The sequence below is a fragment of the Leptinotarsa decemlineata genome, unplaced genomic scaffold (genome assembly GCF_025532065.1).
Source record: "Leptinotarsa decemlineata unplaced genomic scaffold, Ldec_3_MD MMD2_P_RNA_scaffold_9, whole genome shotgun sequence".
Classification (NCBI taxonomy): domain Eukaryota; kingdom Metazoa; phylum Arthropoda; class Insecta; order Coleoptera; family Chrysomelidae; genus Leptinotarsa; species Leptinotarsa decemlineata.
This window is the reverse complement of record NW_027412536.1, coordinates 15,701,908-15,723,326: the sequence shown is the minus strand read 5'-3', so window position 1 is coordinate 15,723,326 and position 21,419 is coordinate 15,701,908. Positions and strand designations below refer to the sequence as shown.

Genomic DNA, 21,419 nt, shown 5'->3' with positions numbered 1-21,419 from the left:
TCGAGGATAAAAAATGGTTAGAGATAGACATACACCATTGCGGATTTTTTTGTAGACCTTTTCAAGATGTACTATATTATAGGTTGTACATTTTTTGATCTATCACGTAGGGTTCAGCCAGGTTATGCAATGTAAACGCAAAAAATGTGTTTATTTCTGACCGGGATATTATAAGCTTATATCGTCATAGTTACGCTATCAATAAAGAGGGTCATAACTCTCTTGGGACATTATAGATTTTATAATTCCCTCTACCTTTCACAAGTAAAAATAAATAGAAATGAAAACTGAACCATATTTTATTTATTCACGTCATTACAAATAATAAATGTACAATTTTGAAATGTTCCCTGAAAATTACTTCCGCCACTGGAAACAATTTCTTCTTTTGTATGGCTGGAGCTTCTGTTCACTACAGTCGAGGTACCTGCCTCTTCTGATGACAAAGTAGACAACATACGCGCCGTTTTATTTCTCAATTCGATGCTATCCTCCAAATACCCCTCCGCCACCGTGGAACTTTTCCAACCTCCGTGTCTTTTTAAGTTAGTCATAGTTGCTCCTGCATTGGCTAGAGCAGTAGCAGAAGTGCGACGAAGGCAATGTCGCGTATAGGAAGATGAGTTTGGCAATCCTAAATACATTGCGATTTTGCTGGGGATTTTCCCAAACATGTTTTTTCCAATTGGCTGAGATGTACATTTATTTTGTCGGAAGCTCAAAAAAAATCGTTCAATACCTTTAGGACGCAAAGACATATAAAGTCTTAATAAAGGCAAAGCGGAGAACTCTTTTTCATCCACAACTGTAAATTTCTTCGATACACCAGTTTTACTTTCCGGTACGTTCACTACCATAACGGAATCCCGGTCCTCTATATCCGATATCTTCATATTCAAAAGTTCCTGACTTCTGCATCCTCCAAAATAACCCATAATCAAAACAACCTATAACAAAAAAAAGAAAATAAATACACACAAAATAGAAAATAAGAAAAAAATTACCTTATGCAATAAATGAATATCATTAGGAGCGTCCTTTAGGAATCTGATAACATCTTTAGGAGATAAAACAGCAGACTTTTTCGGCTTATAACTCTTACTCTTCCGTTTCAAAAAAGCCTGTAGTTCATTGAACTTACTGATATCTCGTTTCTCATGTATAGTCACCATCGATTTTAGCATTGACCATTTAGTCCATAAAGAATTCGGACTATACGTTTCTGACTGAAACGAATAAACACAATTACTACCAAATCTACCGAAAAACATTGAAAATTCCTTACCAGTTCTTGAAAATATGCCAGAAATACAGTTTCAGTGACATCTTTTGGCATAACATTTTTCCGTGTCAGCCAGTCCAGATATATCTTGTATTCTTTTTGGTATACGGCTTCACTTTTCGATGGAATTAATGATTCTCTTGCTTGTTCAGCTTTTTTCAAAATATCCTCCATTATATTTGGGGAAGAAAACACGTTTTCACCGCAAACACAGCTTGATAACAAAGTTCTGTTTATAAACAAGTAACATAGCAACAACCTAGCAACAAGAAAACTCTACTATAATCAACGGTACCTGATTCAAATATACCGGAAAGGTAATGAATTGGTACATTTTTCCGTTTCAAAAATGAACAAAATTTTATTGAAATCGGTCAGAAATAAAATTATCTATGTACCACGGGAATTAATGAGCCTTAATAACCTCAGGCAATTGCTGTCCTCCTAATTCCCTTGATACATAAATAACTATTATTTACGAAATCAATTTAGAAACCTTTAAAATTATCAGTATTTCCCTACTATATTGTGCATGTTATACAGGGCTATTCAAATTCGTGTCTGTACATGGGGATTTCGTAAACGATAAGAGATAGAGTGTCGGTAAAACCGTGGCAAAGTTGCGTATTCCAAAGACCTATTCAATGATATGAAAAAATCGAATTTAGCTCTTCTGGTTCTGGAGATATACAGGAAAAACCAAAAAATCCCAAATTCATATTGAAAATCTGTCCACATTTTGTCATTGGCACTTAATGTGTGCTATCAGAATATGTCCATTTATTATTATTATTTATACAGGGTGTCATCTGACTTGGGCCACCCCCATCTTTGAATTTTTGAAGGACTTGCATTTTATGTTGTAATTTTTGTATCGACAACGTTCACTCCATACTGAAAAATTGAATAAAATTTTATATTTTGTGACGTTTCGGTAATATTTGATTATAATTGCGTGAATTATCCCCTTTTGAATTACGGCCCTGGAAATTGGTTGACTAGAGTTGAATAGCAACTTTCAGGTCTATGTACCGTAAAGTTTTTCAGAGTTTTTTTTTTTCATTTTTAGGTACCTATTCATATTTTTTCCATTGCTCTGAGCGTTTTCTACAACAAATTTCGAATAAGAAAATTTTTTATGATTATCTGAAACATATCTACAACAAAAATATATTATATGTGTTTTTATAATAATTTTAATGATAATTGAAATGAAGTGATTTATATATACAAAAAAAATTAATGGCGCAATAAATGTTCGAATTGGAGTCCATCCTTTTCGAAATATTTTTGAACTCGGTTTTTCATATTATTTATTGCCCTCGATACACTCATTTGCTGCAGTGTTGCGAAATCATTCAAAATCCTCAATCTGGAGTCTTCCACATTTTCTATCTCTCTGCCAGCGTAAATCCTATTTTTCAATGTCCCCCATAGAAAATAGTCCAAAATAGTAAGATCTGGAGATCTTGCAGGCCATTTTATTGGCCCATTATTTGTCTCAGAATGGAAGGACATTTATTGCGCCATTAATTTTTTTGTGTATATAAATTACTTCATTTCAATTTTCATTACAATTATAGTGTTCGTTTCGGATATTATTATTTCTATAATTTTTTTTTGCTCATAAAAACACATTTGATATATTTTTGCTGTAGATATGTTTCAGATATTCATAAAAGATTTTCTTATTCTAAATTAATTGTAGAAAACGCTCAGAGCAATGGAAATATGAAAAAATATGAATAGGTACCTGAAAATGAAAAAAAAAAAAAACTCTAAAAACTCTACGGTGCATAGGGAGACATGAAAGTTGCTATTGTGTTTTCATTTAACTCAATCAACCAATTTCCAGGGTCGTAATTCAAAAGGGAATAATTCACCCCATTATAATCAAATATTACCGAAACATCCGGAAATATAAAATAAAATTTAATTTCTCGGTATAAAGTGAACGTCTACGATCCAAAAACTACAACAAAAAAATACAGGTCCGGATTCAAAAATTCAAAGATGGGGGGTGGCCCAAGTCAGATGACACCCTATATAAAGGATTTATGAACATATTCTGATAGCTCACATCAAGTGCAAATAGCAAAATGTGGACAAATTTTCAATATGTCTGCGAATGAAGAAGATATAGGAAAAAAATAATATTTGGGATTTTTTGGTTTTTCCTGTATATCTCCAGAACCAAAAAACCAAAAGAGCTTTATTCGATTCATTCACATCATTGAATAGGTCTCTAAAATACGCAACTTTGCCACAATTCAACTGACCCTTTATCTGTTATCGTTTACTAGATCCCCATGTACAGATACGAATTTGAATAGCCTGTATATGTACTTTACCTTCCACTTGAATCAATCTATCTATTGAAAACCCGCATCAAAATCCGTTGGATATTTTAAAAACCTAAGCATATCTACATAGGAACAGACAGCGAGATGCGACTTTGCTTTTTACTATGTAATGATTCCAGTGTCGAACAGAATGATTTGAACTATTCTTGAACGGTTTTATATGTTTGTTTGTACATTCATTTATTTCGGTCAAATTAAGTAATTGAATTTTGACCCCTTCCTGTTGACATAATAATCTGATATTTGGTATACGCATTCAGTTTTGACGACAATACAATTTAATGAATTCGATATCATTGTAAGTCCAAGAATGACACAACTACAAAATGGCGGATTACATCTTTTTTCACAATTACCTCAATATGAGTATCAAATAGCAGGGCTTGACTAGTAGAATAGTTGTACACTTTGAAAAAAATGCAAATTTAAGATGGCCGAAGCTACAAAATGGCAGATCACATATTTATTCACAACCACCTCAGTATGAGTATCAAATGACAAGGTTTGACTAGTAGGATAGTAGTACACTTTTAAAAAGATGCAAATTCAAGACGGCCGCAGCTACAAAATAGCGACAACTACCTCAATATGGGTATCGAATGACAAGGCTTGACTGGTAGGCATATTTGAAAAAGATGCAAATTCAAGATGACAGATGGCGGATTATCTATTTAACTACCCAGCGATTGAGTTATTAAATCTGTATACCCAGGAAGTACCATCAGGAAAGACGTTTACAGACTTCCCCCAAACTTCCTTTTCCCGATGCAACTGATAGAATCATTGAAATTTTGATGTTAATTTCGTTTATTTTTGCGTTCAACTGATTCCAACAATATTTTTTTCCTATGATCGTAACTGTTTTGAATGAGTTGTGACAGATATTCATCTTTGCAATGACTATTATGTATTGAGAAGAGATCACTCTTAAATCAGAGAAGCCTCATATCGTCAAAAAATCTTCAAAAATCTCAGAAACTAATCGAGGATTAACTTTTCCCTGCGCATTCGCCACATTAGTGAAAAATAGAATCCAACAAATCTTTTCAATAACAATCGCGTCAGTATAATATAAGTCGAAAAAAATCTCGAATACAAAAAATGACAGTGTTGCGCTCTAAATATTTTAATAAGGGTAATTTTGATCAGAAAGCAGTAATCCTTTGATTGTGAATACACTGACCCGACACTTGAAAATTAATAAAACTATTCGTAATAACAATTTAACAATTTTCCCACTATGAATTTCACTCAATTTTACTCGACGTCATAAAGTGGAAATTGTTTAATCATTACCATGATTATCCATGATTCATATCGTTTTCCTTTTTGTTGTATAACTTGATTTATTTGAGTGCAGTCACTAATGTTTAGCGGAATTTTTATTATTTCCTAAAATACGGTTTTTGTTGTAGGTCTGCCCCCATATGAATGGTGGTTAAACCCTCCTGATGAAGTTATTTTCAAACTATATATTTTTAATGTCACCAATTCTGAAGAATTCATGAATGGTACTGACAGTAAAATTAAAGTCAAGGAAATAGGACCCATCACGTACAGGTAATACAATGATACTCTCTATTATTATTGTTAGTGCATACCGCTTGAAATTTATAATACGTGACAAGGATATGTGAAAAATTTGAATGATTATGAATAATTCACATGCTACAGTTTCGTAAGCAGATGTTTTCGCAAAATATGTCCCTGAATTTCTAAAACGTTAATTTTCAATTGGCTTTTATTATTCCTTCCTTTGGTAGTTCCTCATACATTGAAGTGAAGAAATTTCAACACGGAAGTCTTTCAGATTCCTTAAAAACGGCATTGTATGCTTTTCGAATCTACTGACATAAATTGGGTATGTAATCCATAGGCACTGATGATATTGTTTCCCTTAAAAAGTTTTTCAACCAGTGATTCATATGTTATTTGAGAAATATCATTTGCTGGGCTTGATTGCCGTCGTTTTCTCCTGATGTTTCACTAGCAAAATTGATTGGCTTCATATTCAAAATAGATTCGTAATACGTACTAATACCGATAAACTGTCAGTTCCTAATTGAATAGTTTGTTCACAAATGGAAAAAACAATTTGAATAACTCTTCATGACTCACATTTTGTTTACTTTGATGTTTATTCTTTTCAACATTCGAATAAAGTGTAATGTTTGATGGAAAACTATTATATTTGCCTGAAAAAATAATCTTGTGTTCTGTTAATTGGTTTATTTCTGGTGAATTCAGAACAATAATGGAGTTTTCAAATGTGTTAATATGGAGAGTTTGAGTATTGGAAAAATCAATTTTACTATCTTTCTTATTAGTCAGTGGGCTATGCTTGAACACTGGCAGTAAACAAATCTAACTTTGAACGTTCAAGCCAGTTTTGGATATACCTACACAGTAGGCTGAATGGACTGACGCCTATCAGAAAACAGCTACTCCCCTGGCTAATACCACGAAAGGTGTTTTAAAAAATATTGAATTTCTCTATTTGTTCAAAACAATTTAATAGACAAATTACGTGAAAAAATCATATCCTATGTTAATAACTGCCATTGTTTAATGTGAAAACAGACATAGCTAAATATCAATTGAAAAAAAAAATATCAACAATTTTTAGACATTTCATTTTGCAATAGTTATATAAAATAATAATTAATGAATTAATGAATTATTATGAACTTTCTTCGCAGGGTCGTATGAAGTATATATATCAAAAGTGCTCCACGAAATTTATAGGCCAATTATTCATACCTTTCATTCCATTATTTATGCCAACGGAGATTGGGAATAAATTTGTTAGTTAACAATTGAATAACTTTTTGAAAAATCGCGATAAAACTTTTTTTTCTACGGGACTCGATTCATTCAAATGTTAAGAAGATACTGAAATCTTTTCAAATTTTCAAAATGACATTTTATGTTATAAAAAAATTATTTCTTTTGATAAACTCTCTTTAGCGGCAGCGCGCGCATGCCGTAAAAGCCGCGCGAAATCCTGTTTTCAACGTCAAATCAAAATTATAAATAATGGAGATAGAGTTTCGGAGTCGGGACTTTTTTATCGAAAATTTCCTTCTCTTTAACGAGCTTTTACAAAATTGCTTAAATATTAATATTTTTCGAGTTATTAACGAAAAACTAAATATCATTTTTTTTAAATCTTATTTTTTAATCTTAAGTTTTAATCTTCCTCTTTGAAAATGATCACTTGGTGATCGAAACACGTGTCGAGGTGTTGAAAATAACGATTTGGTGTTGGGAAGAAACTCCAGTAATATTGTTAAAAACAATTGTAATTTTTCACCTGCACCAAAATCCTTCAAAACATTTTTCTAGAGGTGATTTCGAATCGGATGAGCTATCGCTCATATTTTTAGGACCTTCATCTCTATTTTTCATGTTTTTAAACTTGTTGATTAGAGTACCATGTCAAGTCTTCAGGAATATGCATTGCTGAACATTTCGAGTGGAAAGTACATTGTTCAAGTCTTAAATCAGCGCTTCATTCGCAGTGCTATCTTCTGAAAAATTTGAGAACGGTACACATTCTCAATTGCTGATGGTTTACTACGGGCAAATGTAGAGTCTACGCATTATGGTTGTTAAATGACGTCAATGGCGATCAAGATTTGTTTAAAAGGGTCATTACTGCTGACGAATCATATGTACCAATATAGTTGTGACATTGAAACCAATGTCCAATGGAAAAGCCCAATGTCCATCGAGAAGCAATACGATGAAACTATCTGGTATTGTAAAATAATGATACATGCATCTGCTCACTCATCAGAGTGCTTTTTCATGATTTCTTGGCCAAAAACAACACCGTAATCATGCTTCAACCACCGTGTTCACCTGATTTTGCCACCTGCGACTTTTTTCTGTTTCCAAAACTCATGAAAGAACGACTTTTTGCGACGATTAAATAGATAAAAACCAAATCGGTGAGAAGCTCAAGGAGATACCAAAAAATGCATATCAGAACTCCTTCGAGGTTTGGAAAAAAACACAAGCACAAGTGCCTTATATCTGAGGAGGCAAAATATAAATTGGTCAATTAATATTTGTTTTGACAAAAATAAAAATTCACTTCATTTTTTGAAGAGACAGCGCGTGTGTCTGGTCGGTACTGCTTTATTTTCACTGAATTCACAAAAACCACTGGATTCACATGAAATCACCTACAGTCCCTCACCAACATATTCACATGCTAGTGAATCTGAAGATCGACATCTAAGGAAAACCTGCCATAAGAGAAGTGTAATTTGATTGCCGATCATATCAAACTTGAAATTCCAAATGTTGCCGCAACAACTGAATGGTCTCAAGAGAAATGCTTTGTCTGATTTTGCTAGATTATTGAATGAAAGTGACTTCAGCAAGTCACCATTTTTCATATATGGATCCCAAAACCGAGCTTACTTTTTAAATAACACTTTTTGAAATAAAGATCTAGTTTTTCTTGCTTCTTCCTCTGAATTGTTTCTTTGAAATCATCAGTTGCATCATAGGATCATATATTTTATTCATTATTGACTCAGATTCTCTTATCACTATAAGAAAGAAAATATATATCATCACATCTTCTACCATGTTTATTTGCAGAGAAAAACTGATTCACACATTTCCTGTTTTCAACGATAATGGTACCTTTACCTATACGGCTAACCGAACTCCTATATACTTACCAGAGATGAATCCTATTGACTTTCGGAACGAAACAATAATTATGCCAAATATGGCCGTTTTGGTGAGACTGAAAGAAATGTAATATAAATATTCAAAATATTTTTCTTTATTTGCTTTTCAGTTCATTCCGTCATATTTTTATGACGCTCCTTTCCTAGTGAAATTTGGCATCAACTTGATGATGAGAAAGTTGCAGTCTAATCCATTTGTGAAAACCACAATACAAGATTTTTTGTGGAACTCCAGTGACCCAATTTTGGACTTATCCCAAAATTTAGCACCACGGCTAGTCCCTACCAAAAATGTTGGAATATTAGCCAGGGTAAGTGAAAATAAACTAATAATTATTAGACAGGTCCATTACGATTGGACTTCACTAGATTTATTCAGGATAACCTTCAATGGTTCTTGGGTTAGCCAGTTCAAATATCACCCCTCTCAGTTATATGGGGTTGTTAGGGGACTGATGGTCTTCCATTGATATGAATATAAAGTTCCCTACCACACTGAAAGTGAAGTAGAAATATAGTATCGTCACTCTCGTAGTTGCGTCATCTCAATATATGACGGTATTTTAATGGTACGGATGGAACACACTCACACACTACAACGGGCAGCTACAAGGTATTTCAAAGGACTATCTGATTTAGACGAAATTGGTACCAGCTCAAAAGATGTTTCACTATGTTATTTACTATATATTTCATTTTGCTACCAATGTGCAATCAATTATTCACAGAGTTGAAAGACAATGAAGTTGATGTAGCAAATGGTATGGAGTCTAATTGAGTCAAACGGTGCTAACGGCAGTTAGCAAAGCTAATTCAAGCACCATTGATAGAGAAGGCGAAAGTTTTGAAAGCTCTACGCAATTCACTCCGATATAATCTATGTCTTTCACCAAACTGGGTTAATTGGTTTCGAACGAAATGGTATATGGATGAAAGCTTCGACAGTAATAGACAGGCTGTATGAATGTGAGTCAGAGAGTGAGAGAGAGAAGAGCCAAATGGTCTAACAAGACGAAGTGGAATCCCCGAAGAAGGTCCCGTAAAAGTGGTAGTAGAAGATTGGAGTGGGATCAAGTGACGAAGATCCTGAAGAAGAATTAATAGAAGAGTTGAGTAGGACCTAGTAAAATCTGTGTAGAAAGTCCTGAAGGAGAAGTTGTAGAAAAAATGAGTAGGACCCCGTGGAAGCCCAGAAAAATATCTTGGAGAGGAAGTCAAGTGGATTCCCCAACGAAGTCCCTAAAGAACAAGAAGCAGTAAAGCCACCGTACTGATCAATAATAAATATGCCGGAAGACAGACTTGCTCGGTTCCTCCCTTCTGTATCTCAGACACTGAATCTGGCTTTGGCTTCACCCCTGGTATTCTAGCTTGCATTGTGACACATCGAATCGGATCTCACTCTATATATATTTCACTCGCAGCTCTGTCTGTGCTGCGTACGTCATCTATACATTATCGAGTGGGCTATGAATATCCAGAGAGTTGTTAAATGGCGCATAATGGACTCTCTGGAATATTTTCCAGCAAGATCGGACTTGTGGAAGAAAATCAAATGAACTACTTATTATATACATTCCAAACTCCTCTCATCTGCAAAACACTGAGTTTATGCCTTTTTGATTAAGGACCAACTGTTAAACTCTATCCTAATTTCCACTAGAAACTTGGCTCCACCACTTAACTTTGACTGAATCACTTTCACAAAATATATTTTGAAAATAGGGTCTGTAGTAGTTGACTCAGTTGAATCTACAGTAGTCTTTTTCAAAGTGGGCAGTAACGCCCCCTTGTGGGCGCCGGAGGCCTATAGAGGGTCAGTAAAGGGCACAGAGAAGATTGGGAAGCGTTGGAGCAGTTCAGAGGGGCGATGGCTGATCCAAAAATGTTTTTTTGCTTTCAACAATAACTTTACCGCGCCTTTAAGCTTAACGCGCGTTTCCTCATGTATCGCCATCTAGGGGACAGTAACTATTTCCTGTCCGATAGTTGTCAAACTGTACAATAGATGACGGTGAGCTTCAATGCGAAGATTGCGAAGCGAGAAGTTTCTAGTCTCCATTCTCCAAAGTATCAGGCCCGTCCGCGCGCGTCATCCAGCCAGTAATGTCATTCGACTATATCCGATCTGAGGTTTACAAAGCATCAAAAGTTGCTGAGTTGTGTATAGTTTTGTGGTTACGAACAGTGTTTCAAGCTTTTGAGAAGCAGCCTTTGCAATTACAGCGACATGATTGTGGCAAGACATATTGGTGTCCATTTCAACCCCCAACAAACTTATCGAAGCAAAAAGCGGAAAGCGGAATCTTTTTGAAGAAAACCGATGCCTGAGTTTTTTTTGCATTGAATTGAACCCCAATTCGAAATCATTTCTACATCCTCGATAAGGTATGCAACCTCCTGCTGCCGGTGAAGATGTGCCTTCGTAGCTGATGTCCTGGAATCTAAATGAAATAAGGAGACAAGTGTGCTGTCTTCAGCAAAGCAATATATTGGATTCTTGTTTTTTTTTTCAATAAGTCGTTGATATACAATTAAAACAGGGTTGGAACACCAGCATTGATGGTGAAAGTATTCAATAGATATCCATCGACAGCCACTTGCAGGAAAACTTCTTTCAGGAAGCTGAAGAGCCATGCACAAAAATGATCCGAAAAGCCATAGCATCGAAATTTGGCAAACAAACCCTCATGCTACACACTGTCAAAGGCCTTAGAAATATCAAGCGCAAAAGCTCTTGATTCTCCATGTTTCTCCATTACGTTATTCCAAATGTGGGTTACATGCGATAGAAGGTCCCTGTTGATCTTTGTTTCCCAAAGTCATATTGATGATCGATGAAAATGTTGAAGCCTTCCAAATATTTGAGGATATGGTGGTTTACGACTTTACCCATGATTTTTATATCACTGATAGCAAAGCGATTGGTCTATAGTTATTTGGAAGATTTTTCTTGCCCTTTTTGGGAATAGGCTGAACGCGAGCAATTTACCAGACAGAAAAAAAAAACCTTTCTTTTAAGACAGGTTGAAAAGTCTGCAAAATACTGGTGCCAGTTCATTTGCGTACTTTTTGAGTACGATGACGGGCACTTCATCAGGACCAGACGCCTTGTTGATATTGAGCTGTTTCAGGATTCGCCTGACTAGACGTTGTCGAAAAATAATTTCCGGCATTATAGATTTTGGGTTGGTAATAGTAGGAATAGGGCGGGCACACGTCTGCTCACGATGACGACGGTCAGTAGTAGGGTTGTTGAAGTAAATTGGTATTCGAATTTTGGATGAAAAATTCGCGAATCAAAGAGCTTCATATATCAAGTTTATAACGAGATTATTTGGATTGGATTATAAGGTTTTGAGACTATATTTGAAAATAATATGATTCTAAAAACGAAGAGATGAAATTTGCACACCATTCATTCTTCAAATTTTAGATCTATGCCGACTACACAGATAATGTTACTGTCAACATAGGCCCAACGTTCGAAGAGAGAAATTTTTTTCTAATAGACAACTACGACGGTTCAAAATTTTTGCCATTCAGAGCCGGAAAATGTGAAGACACAGTTCAAGGATCTTCCGAGGGTGTAAGTTATCCTCAGAATTTGAGGAAAAACGATACAATCAGATACTTTAGGAAAACTCTTTGTAAAGTGGCCGAATTGAATTTTCGAGGTAAGTCATTTCGCACTTCTTATTCTTTCACACGACATTGTGAAATTTTATAATTATTTTATCATGAGTAGAACATTTGCAATGGAATGAATTCGAAAAAATCTACAACTTTCTGTTTGATATTCTTGATCAATCATTGGTGCGACCTTTGATTCTCTAAAAATTTGATCAAGTTCCAAACTCTCTTCAAAGTATACAATGAACTACATTACATTTCAAAATTAAATTAAAATTGGAAGGTTATTAAAGTTTGTTTGAAGGTGATTGACAATGTTTCATTATGAATTTCACTAGTTCGGACTTCCATTGTCTACTATATAAAATGATTTGAAATCCCTGAAACAACTAAAAAAGAAGAATTGAAAATGAATAGCTGAAAATAACAATTATATTAACCAAAATAAACCTGAAATGAAATAATAGTGAAATAAAATACAAGTGAAAATAGAACAATTGAATAAATAAAAATGAAGAAAGAAAATAAAAATAAAAAGTGGAGAGATTTCAAGTCAAGTTAGTTCACGACGTTTCGATTGTTAGTATCTACAATCGTCTTCGGGTGATGACTGGACTGATTCCTCCGAGAGATGACTATTTATAGGTCGTTCGAGTACTTTCACCTATCCCCGCTTTCGATTTTCCGCTTCACTGGTTCCCTGGGAGATGACCGTTTTGGCGGGAGTTGGCCATTTTTCGCTTGATGATGGGTTTCCATATGTTGCGTATTTCTACGCTGGCTTGGCTGAATACGTTGTTGGACAACATGTATGCGGCTTCCTTGAATGTTCTCCTGAACCAATGCTCCTCTCTGTGCAAGATCTCAGTTTGGGAACACTCGATGTTATGTTGATGGGTCCAAACATGGTCTGCTATTTGCTGGTTTCCCCTCGCTGTGTGTGTTTCTTGTGCTCGGCAATGCGAACATTCAATGGCCTCTTAGTTTCACCAATATAGAATTTTCCGCACTCACAGGGTATCCGGTAAATGCAATTCTTGGAATCGCAGTCCGCGTTTGGTAGCCTGGTTTTCGTGAGGCTGCTACGGATAGTGTTACCGGATCTGAAGCAGGTTCTGATGTTGTACTTGGAATCAATTCTGCTTATCCTCTCCGATAATCCTCTGATGTAGGGAAGTGCAAGCACTGGTTGTGACAGCTTCTCTTCCTTGCGAGGCTCCTGCTGTCTTCTAGCCAAAGTCTTTTCTACCATCGCTTTGGAGTAGCCATTCCGTTGAAGATCATTTTTGATGATGTCTAGTTCCTTCTCGAGACCTTCCTTCGTATTAATGAGCCCAAAAGCACGGTCAAATAGAGTCTTGATGATTCCTCTTTTAGTCGATTGCATTTACCGGATACCCTGTGAGTGCGGAAAATTCTATATTGGTGAAACTAAGAGGCCATTGAATGTTCGCATTGCCGAGCACAAGAAACACACACAGCGAGGGGAAACCAGCAAATAGCAGACCATGTTTGGACCCATCAACATAACATCGAGTGTTCCCAAACTGAGATCTTGCACAGAGAGGAGCATTGGTTCAGGAGAACATTCAAGGAAGCCGCATACATGTTGTCCAACAACGTATTCAGCCAAGCCAGCGTAGAAATACGCAACATATGGAAACCCATTATCAAGCGAAAAATGGCCAACTCCCGCCAAAACGGTCATCTCCCACGGAACCAGTGAAGCGGAAAATGGAAAGCGGGGTTAAGTGAAAGTACTCGAACGACCTATGAATAGTCATTTCTCGGAGGAATCAGTCCAGTCATCACCCGAAACGTCGTGAACTAACGTGACTTGGAATCTCTCCACCTTTTATTTTTATTTTCTTTTTTCCTTTCTTAATTTTTATTCATTCAATTGTTTCATTTTCACTTGTATTTTATTTCACTATTATTTCATTTCAGGTTTATTTTGCTTAATATAATTGTTATTTTCAGCTATTCATTTTCAATTCTTCTTTTTCAGTTGTGTCAGGGATTTCAAATCATTTTACATAGTAGACAATGGAAGTCCGAACTAGTTAAGTTATTAAAGTTGATACGGAAATTCGTGTTTTATGTGGAAATTAGTGATAGAACAAATAAGTTCACTGAAAATCAAAACTTGTATTTCTTTTAATAACAACAATTCAATACAATGATATAATCTTTTCAGAGGAAGTAAACAAATATGGAGTCACAGCTTATAAGTACGTAATGGATCCATTGTCATACAGTAGAACTTCACCAAAATATAAGGATTGCTACAAGGGTCAACCTACATTACCCAATGGCTTGATAGATGTGTCACCGTGTTATTATGGCAAGAATACCATTATTTTGGGAACTGTAATTTTACTGAATCTTTTTTTAGATACTGCAATCGGAGCTAGTTTTCCTCACTTTCTGTACGGGGATGAAGAACTATCACATCACGTAGACGGATTGGAACCGGATAAAGAAAAGCATGAGTCATATGTTATAATAGAACCAGTAAGTTCAACCTACCCTATGCTATTTCCAACTTTTGTAGTGCTCCGACTCAATCACATAATTTTGCACATACCATTTTTGTGGCACCATCCTCGTGTTATGTCTGTGTAGTAGTATGATATTTATTTACTTAGAACTTCCATGTCACTATGATGAAGTGAAAGCATTGCCTACAGTGCCCCCTCAATGGATGAAACAACATTTTATGAAATTTTTCGAACGAATCAATTCTTACTCTTATAATCCAGTTTTCATGTGATGAAACCGCCAGAAATTTATCTTCATTTCGAAACCTGAAATGATTTTCACTTGCGAATACTCGTTAGTTCTGTTGAAAAACAACTACTTCCCCGGCTAATACCACGCTAGATATTGTATTATATTCGACAGATATGTATGCAAGATACCTCGTTCATCCAGCTATCTACCAGAACCTACGGTGTAGGTAGTTGGAAGAGATAAATATTTATTTTCTTATACGTATGTATCGCCAACAGCATATGCGGAAATAACTTCAGTGAAGAATCCTGCACTGACCCCTGTCGGATAAAATCCAACGCCCTTCATGGTATTAGTCAGGGGAGTAGTTGTTTTCTGAAAAACTGAAAAACTTCTTCCGTATTGATTTCAGAAACACTATGGTTGCATTTCTCTTTTTTTACAATTTCAAGCTACTTTTTTATAGGGTCCACCTCCTCCTTCAATTCCTTAATTTGGTGAAAAACGACAAGCACATTTTTGAAAGCTTCCCTACAGTTTTGCAAAAATAAATCATGGTACGTTTTTGCATAACAACAGTTTTCAGTTCAGTTGCATTTAATCATGTACGTACAGGGTTCAAGCGCGTGCGAAATAGTGTGACAACTGCTCGCAGCAAGCTATTTTAGCCTCATCAGCATTACATGAGCATTACATATTTCAATACTCATCATTCTATTCTCGGCGAAGACAAATCCAAAAATCATAAAGATTGGACCAGCCGTTCTTGACTTCTTTTATAATTATTATCATTATTTTTATCGATGAAATATTATATTTTCATACCTATTATCCTATTCCCGAAGAAGATAAATCCAAAAACAAAAAAATCATAATCATTGGTCCAATCGTTCTTGAGTTCTATCATTCTTATTATTATTGATAAAATATCATATTTTGATACTTTTATCCTATTTCCGAGAAAACAAATCCTAAAACACAAAAGTCATGAAATTGGTCCAGCTTTTTTGAGTTCTTTTTTTTATAGTAGTATGCGCTGGTCAAGCCCTATACCTCGAAGACCCGATACATTCGGGAAGGCGCGCCAGCATTATCAACCAACGACTACTCCCCACACCGTGGGGTGAGTGATCATTGGATCCGATAATCATGTGCCCTGAGCAAGCGCAGTGAGCCAAAAATGACAGCCTTCTGCATCTGTCCGGCTAAGATTTTTGCCTTAGTGCGGCAAGGTGCTATGATTTCAAGATTCGAGAGTAGGGAGGGCATCATTCCACCAAGGACTCCAATAATCAGAACAACCATATTGACAGAGTGGTCTGGATAGAGTCTGCAGAGTCTATATTTTATCTGACAGTTCCGATGACCAGATCTGTCAAAGTTTGTGCTCATTCTTGTCGCGGAGAGAGTTCTTCGCTGCTGTTACCTATTTTGAGTGGCGTTGTTCCACCCCGAGGTAAGTATACGTCTTTCCGGAATACAGATGGTGTACTCTCCGCATCGTTTTCTTTTGAGATGGACCATTCCACATCTGTCTATCCTGAATAGCATGCACCCGCATGCTATCGGTATAAAATGGGGATCTCCAGATCATGCATATAAAACAAATGGGTGACCTTGTGCCTCCTATTTCCAGGGGTGCCACAGTTATACCCTCGAATATTTCTGAGCTTAACGGATGATGGCGATAGTTATATGCAAAAGAGAAGGAGGCTGACGGAATCGCCCTGAAATACACCCCTTCTGAAAATGACCCACCCTGCTAGGACTCTAGCTTAACCAGATGTCATGGTGAAACGAGTTCGCCAGAGTGGTATCAGTTATTCAATACATCTCACTATTTTCTCAGGTACCGCAAGGCATCTGAATAAATGCAAGATGAGCTCATGCGATGTTGCATCAAATGCCTTGCGGTGATCGATCCAGGCCATAGAGAGGTTACGCTTATATTGTATCGAGTCCTGCGTTACACATCTATCGATGAGCAGGTTCTTTCTACATCCAGAAGCTCATCTCTTCGACCCTCTCTGCTTATATATCCGTTCGAACACTCTGTCAACTACGGTGAGTATTTATATGTATAAGATGCGTGTAAACAACTTATAAAACGAATTCAAGCATGTTATGGGACTGTAATTCCTAGAAATCGACAAATCTCCGCTTTTGTGGAACCCACATGGGCTCTTCGAACGTCATCCAGGGTTATCGAGTTGCGCAATTCAATGAGCTCAGACTGTTGAATCTCTCTGTTGAAAGCTTCGAATTGCGTTAGGGCTGGAGTGTCTAAGTTGAGTGGCTGTAGGTGTTCATAGATACCCTTCCAGAAGGATTTCACCTGATCAGCGGATTATTCACAACACGTGGAGGCTCTTGGAATAAGCGAGAAGGTTTTCTCGTGGAACCTGAGGTTTTCAGCGATACTTTTCGCTTGCCTCACTAGTGACTTCTTAGCAGCCACTAGCATTCGTATCCTATCAAGTCAGTGGTGTTTGGTAGTCAGCAGCACGCCTTGACTCAAAGTGTGATGGATACGTCGCAGTTTGGCGGCTATTCTCCACACTGCGGGCGTGAAAGGCTTGTTGGCCGCCCTGTAATCCTTCACACATTGGATGCGAGACGCGTGTTGTCTCGCCAACGTGATCTTAACCTCCATCTTATGTACACGCCGTTCAATCTTCCAAATCGCAAGGCCGGGATTTCGAACTTCCGATTCGGAAAGCGATTGGACGACACTATACACGGCGGTGTTGATTTACCAGATGTCAGCCTCTTTTGTTAGAACACTATGAACCTCTGCATCCAAACAAGCCAGTTCTTGTGACTTCAGAGGCCTAATTCTGTGGAGCGCCCTGCGTGTTCTGATTGACACCATTGGTGACATGATGCGAGCCTCCTTTTCAGCCGTGCCAACGGGTGGTAGAACTGTCAGTTTCACCACTTCGTTAGCAGGCCGAGAAGGAGCTATATAGCCCTGCCGCCGAAGATTGGAAACGTGATTCCTAAGATTTTGTGTGGAATGCTCCTGATGTGTTTCACACCACAGAGCATGCAATCTCGCCGTGTACCCTCTTCGCGCGGGCTCTACTCTTATGCATTGCTACGAGGGTAGCATCTTTCAGCTCATGCGTCCACTCAAAGCGTCCGTTGCCATTGCCAGGATTGTCATTGATAGAAAAATCATCGTTATGGGCCCCACCACCTTGCCTCTGACCCCTCCTAGCGGGACGATTGTGGGGGACCTTTTCTCAATTCTCAGGAACCAAGTTTTGTGTTTACCGGATGGTTAGCCCTGTAGACCCATGGTCGGTGCCGGAGAAAAAACAGTGTTCTTTCTCCGGGTGCGCCTGGGCTACCGGTCCGGTTTTGCACCAGTTGTTCGAGTAAGTGATGGCGCAACTCACCAAAGGCCTCAGGTGTTAGTGGCCATCTCTGCTCATTATTATCATTATCATTATCATTATTATTATTGATACGTCATCATATATCAATACATATTTATTCTATTTCAGATTAAAATCAATCCAAAATCACAAAAATTATAAAAATTGGTCCAACCGTTCTTGAGTTCTTTTATAAACACTTTTTTTTATATTTACTCACCTTTTAAACCTTCCCTGAACTTCCACAAATAATTCAAAACCGAAATGAGACAAATTGGTCCAGCCGTTCTCGAGTTTTAGCGAGATCCACGAACAGCAATTCATTTTATATATTGGATGAAGATATGTAGCTACAAACTGTATTCAAAGTTCAAATAAAAATATTTGAAAGTAAGGTAGAAATATATGTTGCTCTTCAGATACAGAAAAAAACAAATTGACCAAAGAAAATTTGATCATCATACTATTTTGAGTTGAGAGTCAGTTTCACTATGTTTAGTGCAGTCTGTAAAGTTTTGACATTTTGTCTTATACGTTTCTGATATATAAACCAAATCATAATTTTTCAGAGAACTGGAGTTCCTTTGAATGGGGCGGCGAGGTCTCAAATCAACTTAGTTGTGAAAAACATGAACGGATTCAACGACAAAGTCAAAAAGTTCAGTAACCTCTCAATTCCACTTGTATGGATCGAATATGTGAGTTTTTTCTAGTTTTCATCTCACTTATTGGTACTTACTGTATTTATATTTTCAGATTCAAATGGGGATACCTTGGTATATCCAGGCGCTTGTGTACTCCCAAGTTATCATAATGCCAGTGCTGCAAATTATTTTTTCTATAGTTTTGTTCATTGGGGGTATAATTTTAATATTTTTATTTTTCCGCAAGAGACGAACTTCTAAAAGTAATTTGATAGCAAATAGGGCGATTAAGTTTGAGGCTGAAAAGTTTCTGAAGCCATGAAGTAACATTGTTTTCACATAATATGGAAAGTATTCAAAATGATTGTTGAATTCCGCTACTATTTTTGAAGTTATATTTACATGGTTTTGAACTGAAAAGTCTATAAACTTTATATCTGTGATATCGTTGGAATGAGAGGGAAGGATATTTTATACCAAAATACAAATGATTACATTAATAAACAATGTGTAATGATTTCTTTGTGTTTTTTTCTGAACTTATAAGCGGAGAAAACGTCTCTATGTCTATCAAAATATATAGTGAAGTGTACATGATATAAATAACACTGTAGGTATACTGTGTGGGTCAATGAAAACTCCAAAAGGTCAATTTTTTTAACACGCTTTTATTAGCTTCACTTGTATGCTTGTTTGTAACTTTGGACATATTTTTTTAAACTTTGTACACTCATCAAGAGTGTACAAAGTAATGTACAAAGTAAGTAATGTACAAAGTAAGTTTATCTCTCATCCTTATCTGGATCGCCAGGATTGAATAATTTCGATTGGTCCATTGTCCGAGTGGGTTTATTATTTTATTATTATTTATTATTCTTTATTCAAATCGGAATGGAAAACGTTTCTGCTTTCTTCCTCTAATTGAAATTCTGATCTCCATATTACATTTTTTTGTTTTTAATTACCATTATAATTCAAAAATGAATATATTTATATATGTATATGTATGTGTGTGTGTATATGTAAATATGTATGTATATATGTATATTTGTGTTTGTATTCATGTATTTATTTGCTGTAGAAACTGATATTTAATATTGAAATAATTTATTTAATCATTATTTTAAATTTTATCCCTGCTATAAACATTCTTGTTTCTTGGGGTTAATAAAGATTACTATTATTATTATTATTATGCGCAAGTCGTAATCGGTTCAAATTGAAAACAAATATTGAAAACAAATATTGGTACCTTCCTTGGAAGGTACCAATTCCGGAAATTGCTGGAATACCTCTCCGGAATCAAACTTTTATTCTTTCTTACCCGTTACAACCACAAAATCTACCATCGGCATTTGATAAGGCATACATTTGAATTACCTCAATACTTCAGAATTACCACAATTTTTCTAACGTCAATACACAAGCACTTCAGGAAAATCCTAAAGGCGCTCTAAGAGCGGTGCCTGTGCGAAAGTAGTGATTCATATTAGATCTGAATCGCTGAAGATTAAATTCACTTGAAAAAACATTCTTAGGGAAATTATTCGACATAAACGTAGTTCTACAAAAGAGTGGGTTCTTGAACAGTGAAGTTCCCGATATGTATTCCCGATATGTACCGCTCTTGGTGGAATCAAATGTGCCAGGTCAATTGAACACTTCATGTGAAAGCATCTAAAGAAGAGAGACAAATCTCCAACCTTTCTTCGATGTTTTAGATTATCAAGATTGCAAGTTATTTTAACATCTCGACACGTGTTTCGATCACCAAGAGATCATCTTCAAAACGAAGATCTTGATCTCGATATTCCTCTTGAAGACTGGGCCTGGATTTGCGGGCGTAAAAAAGCACTTTAGCGCCCGCGGACTACTATATCGCCTGGCGGGAGTGAAAAATCGTTGATCAGCCGCTAAAGTAAATTTCAATCTCATTCCAATAGTTTCAATAAATGCAAAATTATTGAAACATATATCTGAATTATACAGGAGTGCACATTCGAGTCGAGAATCCATCAACCACCATCATCAGACTATCAATATCACTATTGTACTTATAGGTAACTCATAAAAAATTATCAATCTTGCGCATCAAGTGATATCTCTATTATCATGGACACTTAAAGTAGCTTTCAGCTACCACATTGAAGAGGCTTACGATATTTAGATTTCTTCAGAAAATAGGCAAGAAGCACACCCTCTGTGTAGTTCTTATTTTTTACATAATTTCCGTTGCACCACCTCACGAATTATTCATCCACTTTGTCGTATATTTTCTTGGATTAACTTGGCAATAAAGTCAATTTCGCATCCTCAGCTGCTTTACTCATTTCTGCTGGAGTATAATTCACACTTTCTTCGTCGTTCGAATCAATTTCAAAATCACTAATGAATTATCTATGAAAGAATTATATTTTTAGGAGTGATTAATTTTTGGGAAAGAAAGTTTTTGGCTTTCTACTACTCCATGTTGATACAAAAAAAGTTGGAATCTTGATACAAAGGAAAAAGTGGGAATCTTCCAAAGAAAGGAAGAAAGCAATCAATTTTGAAAAAAGTAACGATATACATAGATGTGTAGATCATGCCCTAAGGTAAGTGTCTTATGGCGAAACGTCGATGTCTATCAGAGAGGATGACAGTATTCCATGTAAATGATATTTTACCATTCATTT

At 36.2% G+C, this 21,419-nt stretch overlaps 2 protein-coding genes across 6 annotated transcripts in view; one reads left to right on the top strand and one right to left on the bottom strand.

Annotated features, from left to right (window-relative positions):
- LOC111516510 (platelet glycoprotein 4) overlaps positions 1 to 19,263 on the top strand; it is a 119,677-nt gene extending 100,414 nt beyond the window's left edge. For all 5 annotated transcript variants that reach the window (XM_074170702.1, XM_074170703.1, XM_074170704.1 and 2 more), the window contains 8 exons: positions 5,061 to 5,205; positions 8,260 to 8,404; positions 8,465 to 8,665; positions 11,791 to 12,031; positions 14,185 to 14,331; positions 14,383 to 14,501; positions 18,670 to 18,798; positions 18,857 to 19,263. In XM_074170702.1, the coding sequence (XP_074026803.1) occupies positions 5,061 to 5,205; positions 8,260 to 8,404; positions 8,465 to 8,665; positions 11,791 to 12,031; positions 14,185 to 14,331; positions 14,383 to 14,501; positions 18,670 to 18,798; positions 18,857 to 19,066 (1,337 nt within the window). In that variant the 3' untranslated portion in view covers positions 19,067 to 19,263. The remainder of the gene's footprint in view (positions 1 to 5,060; positions 5,206 to 8,259; positions 8,405 to 8,464; positions 8,666 to 11,790; positions 12,032 to 14,184; positions 14,332 to 14,382; positions 14,502 to 18,669; positions 18,799 to 18,856) is intronic.
- Positions 282 to 1,706, bottom strand: LOC141480555 (uncharacterized). The gene is made up of 3 exons (XM_074170701.1): positions 1,286 to 1,706; positions 1,005 to 1,226; positions 282 to 947 (listed from the first exon to the last, which is right to left on the bottom strand). Exons 1-3 carry the CDS (start codon positions 1,454 to 1,456, stop codon positions 300 to 302), a joined length of 1,041 nt encoding a protein of 346 aa, XP_074026802.1. The 5' UTR covers positions 1,457 to 1,706; the 3' UTR covers positions 282 to 299.
- Positions 19,264 to 21,419: the final 2,156 nt, after the last annotated feature.

Coding starts and splice junctions, on each gene's coding strand:
- LOC141480555 (XM_074170701.1), bottom strand. CDS start 1,456: ATGGAGGATATTTTGAAAAAAGCTGAACAAGCAAGAGAATCATTAATT. Junction 1,227..1,285: donor TGGCATATTTTCAAGAACTG/GTAAGGAATTTT, acceptor TATTCGTTTCAG/TCAGAAACGTATAGTCCGAA. Junction 948..1,004: donor ATATTCATTTATTGCATAAG/GTAATTTTTTTC, acceptor TTTTTGTTATAG/GTTGTTTTGATTATGGGTTA.